The sequence below is a fragment of the Vicugna pacos genome, chromosome 16 (genome assembly GCF_048564905.1).
Source record: "Vicugna pacos chromosome 16, VicPac4, whole genome shotgun sequence".
In the NCBI taxonomy this organism is placed as follows: Eukaryota; Metazoa; Chordata; class Mammalia; order Artiodactyla; family Camelidae; genus Vicugna; species Vicugna pacos.
In genome coordinates, this window is record NC_133002.1 from 56,666,093 (window position 1) to 56,685,317 (window position 19,225).

The 19,225-nt window shown below is 52.7% G+C and overlaps 1 protein-coding gene across 1 annotated transcript in view; it reads right to left on the minus strand.

Annotated features, from left to right (window-relative positions):
• The window catches only part of SDK2 (sidekick cell adhesion molecule 2), a 247,341-nt gene that overhangs the window by 111,100 nt on the left and 117,016 nt on the right, over positions 1-19,225 (minus strand). Inside the window, exon 2 of the mRNA XM_015235247.3 lies at positions 18,668-18,827. Coding sequence (XP_015090733.1) covers positions 18,668-18,827 — 160 coding nt within the window. The remainder of the gene's footprint in view (positions 1-18,667; positions 18,828-19,225) is intronic.

The window sequence follows — 19,225 nt, forward strand, 5'->3', positions numbered from 1 at the left end:
AGCCGGATTACCCGTAGAGCCAACGCCATCCCAAGGGTCCTTCTGAGAGGGAGGCGGCAGAGTCAGAGTGAGAGGAGGCCACGTCAGGGGAGAAGCAGAGGTGGTGGGGTTGGGTGTGTGTGTGGGGGGGGCCGGGGGCCAAGGAAGGCAGATGGCCTCCAGAAGCTGGGAAAGGTGAGGGAAGGGCCTAGAACCTCCAGAAGGCGCACAGCCCAGCTGACATCTTCCTGTTAGGACTTCAGAGCTCGGGAACTCTAAGAGAGTACGTTTGCATTAAGTCACGAAGTTTGCGGTTATTTTTGTTTCTACAGCAGCAGGTCTCCTCCAGGTTGGGGATGGAGGCAGGCCCAGGAAGTCTCTGTGACAGTGTGGGAGGGGAGAGTAGCAGGGGGAGAGGTTGGACGTGGTCCATTCTCTGCAGACCCTTAAGAAGCAGGGCACCTAGGACTGAGCTGGGCTGGATACAGAGTGGCCTGAAGGCAGCTGCTCAGGTGAGACCCAGACATGGCTGGGACAAGCCCCTTCTGATGGATGGTTCCTTTCAGAAGTTGAGATGCTGCAGGGTCTCCCTGCTCAGCTGGGAAAGCCATGATGCTCGGATTGATCCCTGGGCCCTGTGGTCAATGAGAGGGATGGCTCTCGGTGTTACTGAGCTGGGGGCCACCAATGCCGAAGCACCCCGGCTCAGTTGGCTGGGGAACGGTGTCCATCCGCCCTGTAACCTTCTGGGCCAATTAGCTGCTCTCAATGAACAAGGAAAAGGATTTCTTTAAGGATTTCCATCAGCCGGATGATCCCCATAGACTTGGGGCAAGAAGAAGGTAGGGAAAGAGGGGGGCCTGGGAGGAAGCTGAGGGGCCTGAGACAGCCACTCTGTGTAGGTGGTGGGGATGGGGGACCGTCACTGCTGGGGAGAGTAAACAGGGCCGCTCCCTCTGATAGCAACAGTGACTCCGGCATCAAGTTCTGAGCAAACGCTCGACAGACACTGGTTCATTCCCACATTTACCGAGGCAGAGGGCAAATGGGAAGGGACTCCTATCCTATTTTATAGCTGGGGAACTGGGGCTCAGAAAGGTTGAGCAAGTTGCCCGAGGTCGCCCAGCTAGAGGGCAGCAAAGTGAGGTTCAACTGCAGGTGCATCTGACCCCAGCTGTGTCCCTGCCCCACCGGCGGGGAGTTCTCTCCTCACCCCCAAGACAGAAGTGCCTCAGGGAGCCGCCCAGACCTTGACTTGACCCAGGAGCACCCAGTCTCAGAGAGATTCGCTTGCTGTGTGGGAGGCAAGGGTGATGAGACCTGGGATGAGATCATTCTGCAAAGTGGCAAGTGACCCGGGACATCATGTTTTATCAGGAGGATCAGAGAGGGGTGAAGAGGTGGAGAAGGCAACTTCAGCCGGAGGCCGAATCTACGACACGTCACCTGTTGTACAGCATGTGTACTAAGAACAGTCATTAATGTTTTCAAATTATTGAACAAAATCAAAAGGAGAGTCAAGTTTCACGACAGGTGAAAATCATATGCGATTCAAATTTCAGCGCCCGTAAATAAGGTTTTATAGGAACCCAGCCATGCTCGTCACCGATGGACTGAATGTGGCTTCTGCACGGCACCCGCCAGGTTGAAAAGTTGCAACAGATCGTCCAAGCCGCAAAAGCCTAAAATAGTCACTCTCTGGCCCTTTACAGAAAGTGCTTGCCAATCCTCGGAGTAAAGTAAGCAGGCTGACTGACAAAGCCTGCTCTGATTACCGGTGGACAATGACCTGGAGCTGATGAAGGCCGAGGGGTGGGAGGCCAGTTTGGTTTTCGCCATAGACCAGGGGAGAGACGATGGGGCTGACCAGGTAAGATGGTCCCGGGGAACATGGGAAGTGTCTGCTGTGGTGGCCTCGGGGACCTGATTGGGGGGTGCAGTTTGCACAGGCACGGCTGGCTGGGAAGTGGAGGTTGGTTAGCAAGCAGAGAATGCCAGGATTTGGGCCAAGAGCAGAATGAAGAGCAGCTAGAGAGGGAATGTGGGCCGAGAAGGAGGTCCAACCGAGGGGCTTCATTTTATTAAAGATGGGAGAGACCTGAAAATGTTTACACATTGCTAGAAGGTTCGAGGGAAAAGTGGGGGTGGGGGAAGTGATGGGTCCTCCAGATCCTGCAGGAAGGGACGGGGCCATTGAAAGAGAAGCCAGTGGGGGCGTGGTTCACTGAGACTGGGCTCTGGAAGTGGGAGGGGTTCCTCACAATGGCTTCTTATTCCTGAAGGAAGGGGGGTGGGCTGGGCAGTGTGTATGCAGCGGAGGTGGAGAGTAAGCAGACCTGGGAGATTCCTAGAAGGCTCAGGTGAGGTGGTACCCTAGTTTGTACTGGCACCCCACACAGGTGGGTGGTTTTCTCCAGCAGGGCCCGGTGGCCTTACTTAGGGAGCAAGATGGGTTGAAAGCTGGAATGATCCAAAGCTGAGGTTCTTCCAGGAGGTTGTGACAGATGGACCACAACACAAGGGAGCTAAAGATACTGGCATGAGTGAGCTGAGATGATGAAGACTGGTGGGCTGGTTGTGGATGGTGAGGGGTGAGGGCAGGAGGGTCTGGAGGCTGAAGGCCTTCTGCTGCCTGGCCACTCCGAGTGCGGTGTGCAAACCAGCAGCATGGGCAGTGTGTGGAAACAGGTTAGAAATGAGGGGTCCTGGACCCCACCTTGACCTGCTGAGTCAGGACCTGCATTTAAGACATTCCCAGGGTAGAAAATATTTGCAAACGATGTGACAAGGGCTTAACTTCCAGAATATACAAACAGCTCATACAGCTCAACAACAAAAAATAACCCAGTCAAAACATGGGCAGAAGACCTAAACAGACATTTCTCCAAGGAAGACACACAGATGGCCAATAGGCACATGAGAAGATGCTCCATATGGTTATCAGAGAAATGCAAATCAAATCACAATGAGGTATCACCTCACGCCAGTCAGAATGGCCATGATTAAAAAGTCCACAAGTGATAAATGCTGGAGAGGGTGTGGAGAAAAGGGAGCCCTCCTACACTGTTGGTGGGAATGTAATTTGGTGCAGCCATTGTGGAAAACAGTATGGAGACTCCTTAAAAAACTAAAAATACAGTTACCATATGATCCAGCAATTCCACTCCTGGGCATTTATCCAAAGAAAACTCTGACTGGAAAAGATACATGCTCCCCAGTGTTCATAGCAGCACTGTTTACAATAGCCAAGACATGGAAGCAACCTAAATGTTCTCTGACAGATGACTGGATAAAGAAGATGTGGTATATTTATACAATGGAATACTACTCAGCCATAAAAAAGAATGAAACAATGCCATTTGCAGTAGTATGAATGGACGTAGAGATTATCATACTAAGTGAAATAAGCCAGAAAGAGAAAGAAAAATACCATATGATATCACTTATAGGTGGAATCTAAAAACATTGATACAAATGAACTTATTTACAAAGCAGAAAGAGACCCACAGACATAGAAAACAAACTTATGGTTAGCAGAGGGGAAAGGAGCCAGGGAGGGATTAATTAGGAGTTTGAGATTAGCAGATAAAAACTACTATATATAGAATAGATAAATAACAAAGTCCTACTGTATAGTACAGGGAACTAGATTCAATATCCTGTAATAACCTACAATGAAAAAGAGTATGAAAAAGAATATATATAATATATGCATAACTGAATCACTATGCTGTACACCAAAAACTAACATAACATTATAAATCAACTAAACTTCACTAAAAAAAAGAAAGATGTCCCCAGGGTGACTGCTAAGTGCATCACAGTCTGAGAGAGGGGTCTGCAATGAGGTGGGTCTAGGAAGGTGCTGGGATTGGAAGGTCTGAACTGACGGTTTCAGGTGACCATCTCAGGTGAGGACAAAAGGCAGGATGTGACCTCCTTCATCCTCAGTTTCCTCACCTGTGAAATGACTCTGATGATAGTCGGATAATGAGACTGTCCATAGTCCCAAAGGATGATGGTCTTTAAGAACCCCGCTTTGGCCTCAGATTTCCCCTCTATTCCCAGCTTCACTACTTGCTAAACAAGTGACCTTAGACAGAGGGCTGAACATTGTAAAGCCTGGGGCTCTCCACCTGTGTGTGTCATGGGCAAAATAAGAGTGTCTGCCTTATAGAAAATGCGAGTACGGGCAGTTCTGTTCTAACCCTTGTTTTTAAACGTGCATTTGTTCCGATGCCACTGATACATCAGGGAACCATCTGAACATAGCGTGAGTTTCGCATTTGCTGTGTGTGCTTTTGTCGGCAAGAAGCACTAGGTAAGCGCAGAAAACCGCACGCAGCTGAACGGAGCAGCCGAGTTACCAGGACACACGTCCCCTCCACCCGCCACCACCCCCGGGGATCTCAGCTCACCTGTGTGTTAGGGGCTCACCGCCCACGTCTGGTCTTACAACTCTCCTTTCCATTTCAGATAACCCCCTTTCCACCACGCCAAATAACTCCCCAGCTGCACCCCTCCACTTCCATGAGCAAATTTCAAGCCCTTCCAAAGGCAAAGTACCATAATGATTGTAGTCTACACGCATGTCTTAAGCACTGAATATTCGTGAAACCAAGCAATGGTCTTCACTGGGTTCCTCTCTTTTTTAATGTGTCCCTAGTGACATTTTGGAGTGTTGTTCCCTCACCCCATTTCCCCCATTAGCTCTGTGGTTTTTATTGTGTGGGGATTGTGCACAGCACGGTGACAGTTGCAAACGTTTATACCTCATTTTAGCAGAACTGACTGCAAAGTGCTTAGCTTGGTGTCTGACACTCGGTAAGGACTCAAGAAATGCGCCCTGACGTGTGTCACTATTATTCATTATTCGATGCAGACTGGAGTGTCCACAATGTTCCAGCACTGTGTTAGGCTCTGGGTTTCAGCATAATGACAGCGATGATACGAACAAGACCACAGTCTTCGTGGTCCTACTAAGGAGGGCGGGGCCGACGTGCACCGTAGAAGCATTAACTTGGAGCGGGAGCATCCAGTGGGCATGGAGTGTGGGTGATGATGTGAACCTGCCAACTTCTGCCCGACCAGCCTGAGCTTCCTGCATGGCTGAGGCTGCTCCCTGAGCTTCACCAGGCTCCTGATTTCCCCAGGCCAGATGTTTGTGGGATTAATGAATGCTGATTAGGCTGGAGGAGGTACCACAGTCTCCCAGGGGGCTCCCCTCAGATTGCCCGGGCAGGTCAGGTGGAGGGAAGCTGGGAAAAGGCCTCCCTGCCTCCTGCAGTGCCTGCTGTTGGCAGCCCAGGCAGGGCGGGGGTGTGTGGTGAGCCGCCCCTCCCCTTTCCACGCACATCTGCCTCAAGGTCAGAACTGATGTCCTTTGTCTCTACCGGAGGGAAGGCTTCAGGTGGTGCTGCGTATCTCCTGTCTGAATCCCAAGGCTCAGGCACCCAGGCAGGGAAGGTGTTCACTCACTGAGCCCTCTCTAGCTCCCCGGCTCTGCACTGTATCTCTCTTTGGGAGAGTCTTGGCCACACTTCCATTGAAGTCAAAAGCAGACACCAACAACTACTGTGTCCACTGCTGTGCTACGGGGCTGCGGGGCTGGGGGTGAATGCTCTAGGGGGCGGTGGGCACAGGTAGAGAAGGAGGGTTTTGGACTGTCTAAGTATTTCACTTGCTGAGTGACTTTGGGCAAGTTGCCTAATCTCTCTCTGTCTCCATTTCCTCATCTATAAAATCAAGGTAATGATAGTAATTATAATAAATAAACCAGGCAGTTCTCAGCACTTTACATATGATGATGCATTTATTCCTCTTTCACTACCCTATGGGGTCAGAATTCATTTTATCCAAATTTGGCAAATGAAAAAGATGAGGGAAGCAAGGCACAGAGAGGTTAAGTAACTGGCCCAAGATCACACAGCCAGCAGGTGGCAGAGCCCCAGGAGGTGGCCTCTGGATTTTGCGCTCTTCACCACTGTACCATGGTCCCCACCTGAAGGCAGACTGTGAGGATGACATGAAATAATACCTGTAATGTGCTTATTAGGATCTGGCACGCAGCACGTGGTAAGCACACGCTTACGGTCAGCTGGCCCTGGGATTATTCATGTTATTATTCTCATTCAATTCTTGTGTCCTAGGAGGAAAGAGCACTGCCCTCAGCCCCTACCAGTCCCCTAACACCGGGCCCCATGCTCGTGTCCAACAAGCCAGCCGAAGGAGCAGCATCTGAGCCGCGGCCACTGGGATTGACATTTGGTGTCAGGAGCCACGATGGCGGCTGCCCCGAGCCCCAGCACCCGGAGCCCACTCCCCTCCTCTCCACCCTTCCCAGCATCTGCTCAGACCCCAGGCAGCTGGCCCTGGAAACAATCCTGGCCTTGGTCCAGCAAGACTCACCTCCAACCTCTCCCCATCCTCCTGGACGTTCCAAAGTCATGCTTGGAGGAGACCGCAGAGACATGTGGTAGGGGAGCCAGCCCAGAACTGCGTTTATGGGGTCCTGCCTATGAGCTGCCATCTGGAAAAGGCGATCTGCTCGGGTTGCCAGACACCAGCCAGACCTTGGTGGAGCTGTGGGACTGAAGATCGTGGTCCTAATGCTTTGCAGCAACTCCATTCGGGAAGTGGTGTCTACTCCCCACCCTCGACCTGGCCTAGCCTCATGACTTGCTTTCATCCACAGAATGTGGTGGAACATTCAAAGCCCAGGCCTCAACGTACAGCTTCCACGCATGCCCTCTCAAGACCACCTCCCCAGACCACCATGCCACGAAGGCTGCTAACCCTCAGGAGGAGAGACCAGCAGCCCGGCTGTCCCCGCCCAGCCCAGCTGTCCCCGCCCAGCCCAGGAACTCAACTTTGTGAGCACATCCAGGAGGGACTAGCACAGAAATGACACATGTAAGCGGCTAAGGTTTGGGGTGGTTTTCTGGACAGCAGGAGGTAACCGACCAGAAGTTGTGGCCGGAGCCAGGCTGGTCTTGTTCCTCCCGCTCTCTGTGTGTTCCCTGGGGGTCGAGGGTCAAGGAGCAGCTGCAGTGTCTGAAGCTTCTGTGCTGGGAATCGACCTCCAGGGACTGTGCCCGATCTCTCTGGGGGAGACTGTCTTTCTTGGTGACTATTTCCATTCTGCAGGCAGGATGGCCTCTGCCTTCCCCAAGCCTTCTCTGAGCCCCGACCTGTTCCCTGCTCACACTGAGCTGGAGAACTCTCTGGCATCTTCTAGTCTCCAGGGGCTGCTAGCTGAAGCTGAAACCCCTGCTTCCAACCCCCACCCCACCTCCAAGCCACCCCCAGGAGGTTCTGCACCCCAGAGGACTTGGGCAGCCAGCTGGGAGCAGGTCTCTTCCTTGGCCGAGGTGGTAAGTTCAGAGTCATACTCCCTGGTGCCCCATCATCAGTCAGAAAGCAGAAAGCGGGTCACAGCAGAGACTCCTCTTGGGGGAAAACAGACACAGGGCAGAGACCACCCGAATCCTCCCACACTGAGAAACCCCACGAATGGGCCCGATGGGTCTCTGAGGAGTAGGGGTGGGGAGGGGGCAGTCAGGCACCAAGGCAGCCCCCAGGAAGCAAGGGTCATTACCATCTCCCCACGCATCTGTCTAGACCATTTGCCTGCCTGAGCGCATAACTGAGTCAAAATCTAATTAGTTTTTGTGTCCTGGCTGAGAGCCAAGGTTCGGGGGAGGGGAACGCGCCCCCAGGATGATCTGAGGAGTGGGCGAGGAAAGAAGGAGGCTCTCACGGCAACCTGGGGTCTCCGGTCCAGCTGTGTGGGGAGGAAGAATGAACATCTCATTTTCATGCACTGAAATATCCCTGATCAAAAAACATATGTTCCTCTGCTGGGGACCACCTCCCTCCTCTCCCATCCCCAAAGACCTCAGGCATCGCACGCCCGCCCTGCGCCCATCTCTGAGCTGGTTACCAGGGATTCGGGCCATATTCAAATATGTCAATTTCAGGTGATGGATGATCAAGCCCTTCCTAATTTGCATGTTAAGTTTCCTAGTGGTGGAAATAAATAGCCTCTGTTCATCAAAGAAGAGCTTTCCTCTGGAGCCTTTCACAAAAGGCAGGGGGTGCTGCTTCATCTGCATGTTCTGTTCTGCACTCCGGGGAGTCTGGACAGACAATGCTCCCTGTCCCCAGGGCTGCCGGGGTTGGCTGTGGAAAATCCTCAGTCGCTGGAAAGTCAGAGGAGAGGAGTGGGGAGAGAGAGGGTGTGGCTGGTGTGGGTGTGTGCATACCTGTGTGTCCTAGTCTGTTCCTGGCAGTGGGGCCGGGGCCAGAGGGTCCACGTCCCTGGCTCCACCCCTGATTTGCCGCGTGACCCTGGATGTGTCACTTTACCCACTGGACCTCAGTTTCTGCATCTGTAAAATGGGAAGCCTAATGACGGCTTTGCGGTCTCCTTAGACCACCCTGTGAGAATTAAGCTTAGGAACGCTGATGAGGCTCACGTGTGCGCCTGTGGGGTGGGTGGACCGTGGATGGACCCCCAGAGCTGTACCAGCAGCACAAGTGAGCGGGAGCAGTTCCTCCTTGCCTGCTCCACCTCCAGAGGGAACCCATGGTTTCATGCAAATGTCCTCCCAGCCCCAGCCCCGAGGGTTCTCAGGGCTGTGAAGGCACCGAGCGATACTCTGAACCACAGGGACACCGAAAAGACTCAGCGGATATCCAAGGGGAGAAAGGAGAGGGCAGAGTCTGTGATCCAGGGCTTGGCAATGACCCCACCTCCACTGCCAGCACGGTGTGTCCCCCCAACCCCTGAGATGCTCAGCCTGACGAGGGAAGCAGCACCAGATCCAACTGGATCTTGGAGTCTTTGGCTCCTCTCGCGCCAGAACACCACACAGCTCTGGATGGAGACTCCCGGGGCCTGGGGCCTGGGCTTGAATTCTAATCCTGACGTTAACTCACGCTCCATCTCCGGGAAAAGTCATCTTTCTCTCAGGGCCATGTTGTCCCAACTGTCAGGCGGCGGGCTTGGCCGAGGGGCTGGGGGAGCCACCCTGTGGCTGTGTGACTCTCTCCAGGCCCTGGGCACTGGCCCCCAGATCCCACTGCCCTTAGCTTGAGTCCAGCAGGCTGACACCCACCATCCATCTCTGGCTTCCTCGGCAGTGGGGGGCCCACCCCCTTCCCAAGCCAGGACCCATTAGTGAGCCTGTGAGAAAATAGGTTGCTATGGAAACCGAGACAGCCAGTGTGTTAGAGACTCTCGCTTCTTTTTTTTCCCTCTTTCCCCTCACATTTTGAACTTATTCGTCTTAATTGACATAATGATTGCAACATCACCCTGAGGCCTGGGGAGCCAGCTGTGCCCCGCGCTGCCCACCAACTGCCCTGGCCTTCCGGGGCTCTCCTTGTGGCCTCTCCCCTCCCACCTGCCCCTCTCCTGGTTCCTCCTGTCACTCACGAGCAAATCCTGAGACCATGGCCATGGCTGGTCCCCTCAGGTCCAGCAAGAACCTGTCCTAAAGCAGGGGGAGGCCTCCACACCTGGGTGGGGGATGGGCCAGGCTTTAGGGCCTCAGGACCCTGACAGGAGATGTTCCTGGGGACTGGGCCAGGGCTGCTCCAGGAAACACTGGCCTCAACCTCTCTACCCATGCTTTAAAAAGCAGGACTGCCCCACAAGAGACCAGAGTCCAGTATTTACACTGTGGGAAGCTGGGTGAAGGAGCTGGGCCAGACTCTCCATGTCTCCGAGCCTCCATCTTCATCTGAGCAATGAAGCTGTCACACCTGCCCTGCTCATCCTGCACTAGGACCAAATGAAGCATCGATGGAAGCAACTCGCTCCAGTGGGAAGTACATCTACTTGGATTGTCAGAAAAATAACAAAGGCAGGAGAGACATCCAAGAGGGGCCAGAGAGTGGCCAGCCACCCCTGCCCTCTCCCTCCCATGCCAGGCCCCTGACCCCGGCGTGGCAGGACCCCTACCGCTCAGGAGCGGGAAGAAGGGCCCCCAGGTCAGGGGAAGGACAGCACGCTTGGCTGGGGGCCTCTCCCTCCTTCCCGCCCCCGTCCCCCATCCCTCCCCGAGGATTACGACATTTCTAAACTCGTTAACTTTTAATTACTACCTTCCCTCTGCCTGAGTACACTGGCTCCATGCCACGTACATCTCTATTAAAATTCAATTTATGCCCATCATAACTAATTCCTGCACTTCAGCTTTCTCACCAGCAGCCTTCAATTTTCAGACAGGATGTCCAAACTCAGAGCCGAATTGGAGTTAGTCTCCAAAGAGGCTGGGAAGGGGCAGATGGGAGTCGGTTTTATTGAGGCCGAGGAGCCCAGACTTCCCAGGAGGGTTGGAATGAGGCCACGGCCAGAAAGAGCAGGGTGGGGAGAGAGGTAGGAGGGATTCAGGATTTATTTGGTGGCTTCCAGGCCACCCTTCCCATTTATAGAGCCATCGATGACCAGACATCCTTCTGTGTGTTTGATCTCATGACCACGCGTGGCCCACTGGGAGGTGGCTACTAGTTTCGTTATTCCCATTTAACAGACAGGGCAGCTGAGGCAGGGGTGACGTCATTTGTCCAAAGGCGCTCTCTCCGTGGCACCGTGTCTGCGCCCTCATCCTGCCCATTTCCACGATGTCACAGTCACACTAACATCAGTGACTCCTAAATGAAGATCTTCAGTTCAGGCTTTTCTTCTCATCCGCCTGACTGCTGGATGTCTTGACCCCATATCTCACCAACTATCCAAAACCAAGCGCAGCGACTTCCCACGAAGCCCCGGCTCTTCCAGAGGCCCCTTCATCAATCGCCTCATCACCTACCTTCCTCCCTCACCCACCGCATCGAGCTGACCAAGTCTTGTCAATTCCACCTCCTAAATCTGTCTCAGAGCCATCCATTCCTCCCGTCTCCACTGTCACCTAGACGGCCCAAGCCATCACCTGCTCCCACCATGACTGACCAACCCAGCTCCTAAAGGGTCTCCTCCAGTCCACTTCCCACCTAGCTGCCTGGCTAAATATTTTTTAAATGTACATTGGATTGTACATTTAAAGGGATTGTGTCCCTTCCTTGTGCAAAATCATCCCAGGGCTCCACAAAGCTTTTGGCACAAGATAAGAGCTCCCTCAGATAGTCGACAAGACCCGCCTTGGTCGGCCTCATCCAATTCTCCAGCATCCTGCCCTCCGTGGCCACGCTGGCCTCCCAGCACCTCCCGCCTCCACGTCTGCGCACACCGCTCCCTGGGCAGCCCTCCTGCTGCCAGCCCTGGTGACCTCTAATCGTCTCCAGGTTCCAGCTGCCCCACTAATGTCTTCTTTGGACTGTGCCTTCCTTCCATAGCATTCATCAAAACTGCAGTCCATTAAGACCCGCAGGATTATTTAATTCCACTTCTCCTCTGGATGGTACGATCTTCGAGGGCAAAGGTCCTCCTTCTTATCAGCATGTCAGCAGCACACAGTACCTGCTTCCGTGTCAGGAGGGCCTCCTTCCATCTACTGCCCGTCCACACCCAACAGCTCTTCCCTTCTCGGTTCAAGCTCTATGTCTTCCACAGCCTGCCTGAAACTTCTCTAGGACACTCTCTTTGCCTCGAACACCTGCTGTTGCTTCTTGGTCCAGGCACTTACAGGCCACGAGTGCACACTGTGCTCCTCGGCTGGAACAGACATTTCCAAAGGGTGGTGGGGAGGACAGGGCTGGCGGTGTCTTTCATCTGGTCCTCCTCGCCTAGCTCTGTGCCAGGGAGGCAGAAGGTCCCAAATCTCCACCTGGTGAATGAATCAGCGTCTCCTGATGTTCCTTCATCAGGCTTGGAGAGGAAGACCTGGCTCATCTCAGTTCTGTGACTTCAGGCCTTGGGGAGGGAGCTGAACCAGGATGTCACATCCCTCATGTACCGAGATGCCTCCCCTGTAGGAGCCGCTGAGGTCAGGGATTGAGAAGAAGAACCGAAGTGAAAGTGGCCAGCATGGGGCCAAGCACGGGGTCAATGATCATTTGGGATGTTCGCTATCAAGAGTTCACATCAGTGAAGCACTTAAAGCAGGGCTGGGTCCATGCTAAGTCCCAGGTGTCAGCCATGAAGAGTTCCCCTGCAGTGGTTTAAAAGGCTGGCTGGGGTCACGCCCAGAAAGCTGGGCCCTGGTGGTGCCACTGCTCTGGGGGAGGACAAGTGTGGCAGGATAGTGTGGAGCAGGGGGTGGGGACACAGGCTTGGGGTCTGAAAGATCCTGGGTGAAACCTGACTTGCCAGGTCTGACTGTGTGACCTTGGGCAAGTTGCTGAACCTCTCTGAACTGTGATTCCTAGCTCTGAGGCAGAGATAATTATAGCACCAATCTCCCAGAACTGCTGTCAAGAAGAGCTTGGTTTGGTTCCTGGTATCCACGCGGCACGTGCTCCGGTGGGATGCCCGCCAGCCTCTGCCCCTCTGGCCTTCGCTGCCTGCCCTCAATTCTATGGGGAGGCCAGGGGATAAGCCAGAGACAAAGCAGCTGGCCCAGGGAGCTTCTCTTCATCCCCTCCTCTGAAGAATTTCAAAGGTTGCAGCTGCTCTGTGTGAGTTCCCTGCTTTGTGACCGGAGCCAGGACTGTTGCACGTATGGGTCTCTGCCTGGACTAGGCTTTTTTCTCCCCACCACTGAGCCTGCGCAACTTCCCGACACAAAGGACGCCCGGCTGGCAGTGGGGCTGGGCTGAGGACCCAGCCAGATGGCCAGCCCGGCTCACCGGAGTTTCCCCTCAATACACCTGCCCTTTTCCACACCAAGCAGGGCCCGTCTGGGGCCCCACGGGGAGGACTCAGCCTCAGCTGGCCTCCCACCCTCACACTTGCCCCCGGGGGTCTGAGGGGCCCCTGGCTTCTCGCCTCTTGAGCCAGAAGAAAAACACAGCATGAAGGGAGTAGGGTGGGAGGAGCCGGATCGGAAACCCATGGGCATCTGTGCAGAAATGACAAAACACACTCAGGTCACACAGATCACCTGCTCCCTGGAGGAGTCCAGCCACGCTCTGGAACTTCCCTGAGCATTGGGTTCCTCATCTGCAAGATGGGGGTAATAACACTTCTTTGTGTTCTGTGAGGTGATGGATATTAAGTTCTTGAAACCGAGGGAACCTGGACAAACAGTAGTTCTTCTTTGGAAATGTGTGCCTGATTATGCGTGGGAATCCATGTGTGCGTGTGTGTGGTCTGCCTAGCTCATTTGTTTTTCCTATTTGATTTTAAGTGTGAGAATAATTATGGGAAAAGGCATTGCCAGAGCAGGATAAAATACTCTGGTTGATGACTTTGCCAGGACGTGGTCACAGGACAGGAGGTTCAGTCCATGCCCCCTCCTCCCCCATCACCACCTCCTGACCTGCCATTTCCTGAGCTGGTGGGGTAGCCCCCATCCATGCAGCCCCGGCTGGTGAAATGGATGCAGACTGGGGCTGAGCTGATTCAACCTGCAGAGATGCCTCCGCGGGGGAAGGGGAGGCCGGGGGAGGGAGCAAAGTTGACCACTGTGATGGAAGAGGTTCCAGGGGCAACACAGAGGGCCTGACCTTTGTGTGAGTTACCATCCCAGAGCCAGGAAGTCACACAAGCGTGCCTGTGTGCACCGCACGCTCATGACATTAAACGTGTGTATGAGACTTAAGGAATCATACGCACACGGAGCCCCGTGACCTCCTGGAAGGAGACGTGCTCACTTGCACACAAGATTTCTGGCGGGTTTGTTGCCAGATTTGTCCCACTATTCTATCGAGACAGACACCTCGTATAATCCTAAGGTTCCATTTATTTCATGTCTGTTGCCCCTGGGACTGGATGTAGCCCATAGAATCTCACTTAATCCCCACTCCCAGCCTCTAGGGTAGGCGTTACTGTGCTCAATTCCAAAGTAAGAAAATAGACTCAGGGTAGCTAAGAAGTTCTGCGCAGAGTCACAGAGCTAGTAAGGGGTAGGAGTGTGACTGCATCCAGATGGGCCTAACCCCCCGTCCAGGCGATTTCCACTCTGCCCCCATGGGTGGGTTCGGACCCACAAACTTGCCAGAGTCGCTCATACTCAGAATGATGCAGAGGCTTTCCTTCGTGTAGATGTCACACACACACACACACACACGCACACACGCACGCACACACACATGCACACACAGAAACACCAGGTCTGTTATAGCACAGATTCTACCGAGAATAAAGACCCTTGGAGATTGAATGTGAAGGCAAACTTCTTCCTTTGGAGACAGGATGGGAAATAGAGTTAAATTCATGACACCGCTTCCAATATGATTTGCTCTCAACTTGCTGAGTAAATTCAGCCATCTTTCTGCCTGAAAACTCGGTATCATCACCCGACTCAAAACCTGGGGTTTGCAAGAGAGCAGGAAGCCCTCAGCAGTAAGCAGACGTCAAGAACATGGAAGAGAATCTGGCCAACCTCCTGCATGATGGAATTTTGAGTATGCATTTATTCAAGTGGTGAAATGGGAACATTCTGTTGAGCCAAAAGCAAAAAAGGGCTAGAAATCCAATGGGGACATGTCAAAAGGATCCAGGATCCAGTCTGAAGAAGCTCCATTGTCCAACTTTGGGTTTCTACAAGCATCAAGATAAATAATGACAGGAATGGATCAAAATACACTGAATACTCAGCCATAAAAAAGAATGAAATCATGCCATTTACAGAAACATGGATAGATCTAGAGATGATCATACTAAGAGAAGTAAGTCAGACAGAGAAAGATAAATATCATATCGCTTGTATGTGGAATCTAAAAAAAAATGACACACGTGAACTTACTTACAAACCAGTAAAAGATTCACAGACATAGAAAACAAACTTCTGGTTACCAAAGGGGACAGGGTGGGAGGGATAAATCAAGAGTTTGGAATTAGCAGATATACACTACTACATATAAAGTAGATAAAGGTCCTTCTACATAGCACAGGGAACTAGATTCAATAGCTTGAAATCATCTATAATGAAAAAGAATGTGTACATATGTGTGTCTGTATAACTGAATCACTATGCCGTACACCAAAAACTAACACAACATTGTAAATCAACTACACTTCAATTTAAAAAAACACCGTGAATAGGAAAAATCATCCATGCATTTATACAGATGCTAAATTATTTTAAAGGGAATGAGAAAGGAAATATCTTTTTTACAAAAGAATGTCAACTAATATGAATAAAAGGAATGATAGAAGATCTGCTCATCACAACTGCCAGGGTCATAACTGATTCAGGTGAGACTCATTGATGGATATTAATCCACAGGGTGGGAGATTCTTGGGGAGGAGAATATTCACACAATCTCAAGTTATCATCCAGAGAGTGGACGATACCTCAGCGCCTTGACAATGGAGAGATCTGGTGAACATCACCTTGATCCGTTGATAAAACCTATCATCACCAATAATGGGGCAAACTGACAGCGGGTGCCTTTAAGGATGAAGTGTTGAGAAGGATGTACATTCACATAATATTCTTGCCAAAAAAGGTGAATGTAATTATGAGAATATAACTGGGCAAATCCGCATTAGGGGGCATTCTGCAAAACCGGCTGAACGCGCAAAGATGTTAATGCCGTGAAAGATGGAAAAAACGAGGAATAATAGATTTAAGGTGTCTAAAGAGTTATGACAGCTAAATCCAACGTGTGCTCCTTGTTTAGATCCTGCATTGAACAACATCAACAACAATAAAAATGTCCACAAAGGATGTTAGTGGGACGAATGGAGAAATGTGAAAGTGGACTGTATGTTAGATAGTAGTATTGTATCAAGTGAAATTTCCTCAGTGTGAAAATCGTGCGGTAGTTCTGTAGGAAAATGCCTTGTTCTTAGGAAATTCTACTTTGAGATGAGGTGACATGATGTCTGCAACTAATTCTTAAATAATACAGCAAAAAAGTGCACGCATGGAGGTAGCAAGAGAGAGTGCAAATGATACTGTTAACTCTTGGTGAAGAGTAAAAGGTACACAGGTGTTTACCGTACTATACTTACAATTTTTTCCAAGATTTGAAAATTTTCAAAATTGAAAGAAAGAAAGAAGGGAAGAGTGCCTGCTGTGAGCCAGGCCCTCACTGGGGGCAGGGGCGGTGAAGTAGACACAGGTGGCTTCTGTCTGCCCCACCAACAAAGCGTCCTGTGTCTGGGAGTAGACACAAGATGCAGGCCTGGCCAATCACAACACTCCATGCTGCTGCCCATCGGGATTGGTCCAGGCTGATCCAAGCTGGGCCAATCAGAACCCTTCATTGGGACTTTCTACATGAAACTCCCAGGGAAGTTCCTCCTACTCTGAAATCATGTGACTGTAAGCCTGTGATTCCTGAACTTCTCAGTATCACTCATGGGGTGAGAATGAAATCTGAACCCAGAGGTGGGCACAGCTGAGCACTCCAGAGGGGATAGGCCCTGGAAGTACCATGTTCTTTGTTCTAAGATCCTGGGAACCACCAAGGTGCCTGAAGCTTTCGCCTCGTTCTGTGGTTTACTGGCAGACGCCCTCAGGAGCAGACCATGAAGAGTTCTGAAGGCCACACTAAGGAGTGCTGACCTTTCCTGGTGGGTACAGCACATTTTCGATTAGGGGAAAATTCTGATTGACTTGTTCTGGGGCACACAGCTGCCGCCAGCCTTCTTTGGGGTGAGGAGACAAGAGGGTGAGTTTCTGAGTGGAAGATCATTTATGTCCCCCTGAATAACTTCCACCCCACCAAGCTCTGAAATGGAATATCTGCCTTCTCCCCAGAACTTTGTTTTCTCGAACTTGCAAGGACGGTTAGCAGAAAGATGCCTAGGATACACATGGGGGAGGCGATGGCAACAAGCTTTCTTCAAAGAGAAACAATGTGGTGAATGGAAAAGAATTCAAGCCCGGTAGTCATCCGACTTGTATCTGAAACCCAACTCAACCGTCTGGCCTTGGGTGTACTGTTTAATCTCTCTAAGCCTCAGTTGGCTCATCTGTAGAATGGAATACAACTGAACCTACTCATAGGATTGCTGGTGGAATTAAATGAGATACTGAGGATAACATCTGCCATCCAACAAAGTTCTTGTCATTGCCAGCGGTTATTATTTTCATTATCAACATCAACAGCTGAACCCTGACCACTACCTGGATGCTGCCAGGGACGGGGAGCCGACTGCATCCTAAGAAAGCCCACTCCATCGCTGGGCAAGTCCGATCCTTAAGCTGAGCTAGAATCTGCTTCTGTGTAATGCCCACACTCGCGTCCTTGCAGTTTCAGGCACCGAAAGAATGGCTGTGAGCCAGATAAAGTACCAGCTCTCTTCCTCCGGGGTCCTGCCCCCAGGTCCCTGCCAGAAGAAGCCAAGGGCCAGGCAGGAAGTTAGCCTAGTACCACTAGCAGTGTGGTATGCCATCGGCATACATCCTCAAGCATCCGAGCACGTCCACCATCCAGGAGGATGCAGGGGGTCTTCATGGAGACCGTCAAACCTGCCCAGGTTACCAGACAGCGTTCAGGAACGACTCTGGGCCCCAATGGAAAGCCATCACAGGGAACACTCAGAGAATCCCCTCTGGTCTCCTTGTGGCTTCCTTGAGAACCAAGGCCCAATGTGGCCAGCACCGGGGGGGGGGGGCTCCTGTTTCCTGGTCCAGGTCTCTCACCATCCACAGAGAAGGGGGATGGTCCTCCTGCCCCGGCCCCTCCCGTTCCCTCCCTTGCCAAAGTGGCCACGTCCACCAGCTGACTAGTCCAGGTTTGGGGCAGAAGGAACCTGGGTGTGGGGGTTGCCCCGAACTCTGGCCTCCCTGCTCCATGAAGAAAAGGATGGTTTTCTGGAAAGGACAGATCCTCAAGCAGTTAAATCCCCCTCCTCTGATTTGCATTCCTGTCCTGGGTGGCAGATTTGTATCAAGATCCCCAGGGCAAGCCAATCTTGTTTCCCCAACAAAACCAATTACTATACATCAGTCCTGGGGATTAATCACCAGGCATAGGGTTGGGAGCCAATAAGAAAGGCCAAGATGGGGAAGAGGAGCAGGAGGAAGGGAGAGCTGGGAGGAAGGCTGGAGCCACTCAGCTGCCTCCTGCTCACTCTTCCAGCAGCAAACTTGCCCTTGCTGAGACCCTGTTCTCTCTCCTTTTCCCCACTTGGCAGTGTCCTGTGGGGGAACGGGCCAGCCCAACCCAGCACGCAGTGCAAGGGCACAAGCAGGGATGGGAGAGAAGCCCAAAGGTCTTGCGGGGGAGTCCCACCTCCACGTACCCCCCGAATTACCCTCCCAAATAGAACCTGTGGTTGCCCTGTGCCCCGTCCCTCCGTTGGACCCAGGCCCCTCCAATAGCTCCCCCTGAGAGAGAGCAGGGGTCTTCTCAGTGGGGAGGGGAGGTGAGCATCTGGTCACAGAGACAGCCACAGCCCAGCTGCTGTGCGGTGAGCTCCCCTATCCTCAGTCACCGCCTCTGCCCCGTCCACTGTGGCCTGGGCCACCCTGTCTGGGCAGCGCTCCCTGGCCCACCACCGAGCCCTCTTCTGCTGAGCTCTGCAGGGCGGGGTCTTCTCACCCTGGGGCAGCTGCCTTAGCCCCCCATGCCGGCCACCCTAGCCTCCCAGACGCGCTGGAGTGGGAGCCCCCTTACACTGCCGCACAGCCCCCTCCCAGCCGCCCTGGCAGCCGTGGGGGGGGGGGGCGGGGCGCGCACTTGCCTGTACTCCAGGGAGAACTTGGTCAGCTCCCGGCTGTTGTGAAGCCACTTGAACTCCAGCGGCCAGCTGCCCTCGGCCATGCACGTGAGCACCAGGCGGTTCCCCTCCAGGTGCACCTGCGTCCGCACGGGCTCCGTCTTGAAATAGGGGGCCACGTCATCTGCGGGAAACAGAGACAGAGCCGCTGGTTATCACTTGCTCACCTGCACGTGGTTGTTCATCTAGAGCCCTGACGCCCCGAGGCAGACGGGACAGGTGCAGTGGGTAACCTGCCAAGGGCACGTGGCTGGGAAGGACTTGAACGGAGATCTGTCTGACTTCAGGGTTTGGTATTCAGAGTGAGTTCTCCCCACCTCCGTCTTCTCAGACCACGCCAGGCTCACCAGCTCGGCTGCCACCCCTATGTCAGTGCCTCCATCCCTCCTCCCTCGCAGTCCCCATCCATTCTGTACTCTTTGCTCCTGGATTTCTCCTTCCAGGGCAGCAGGAGGGGAGTGGGCCTTCTGCACCTCAGCCAAAGGAAGTATAGATGTCATAAAAGAAACAGGGGCCTGGGGC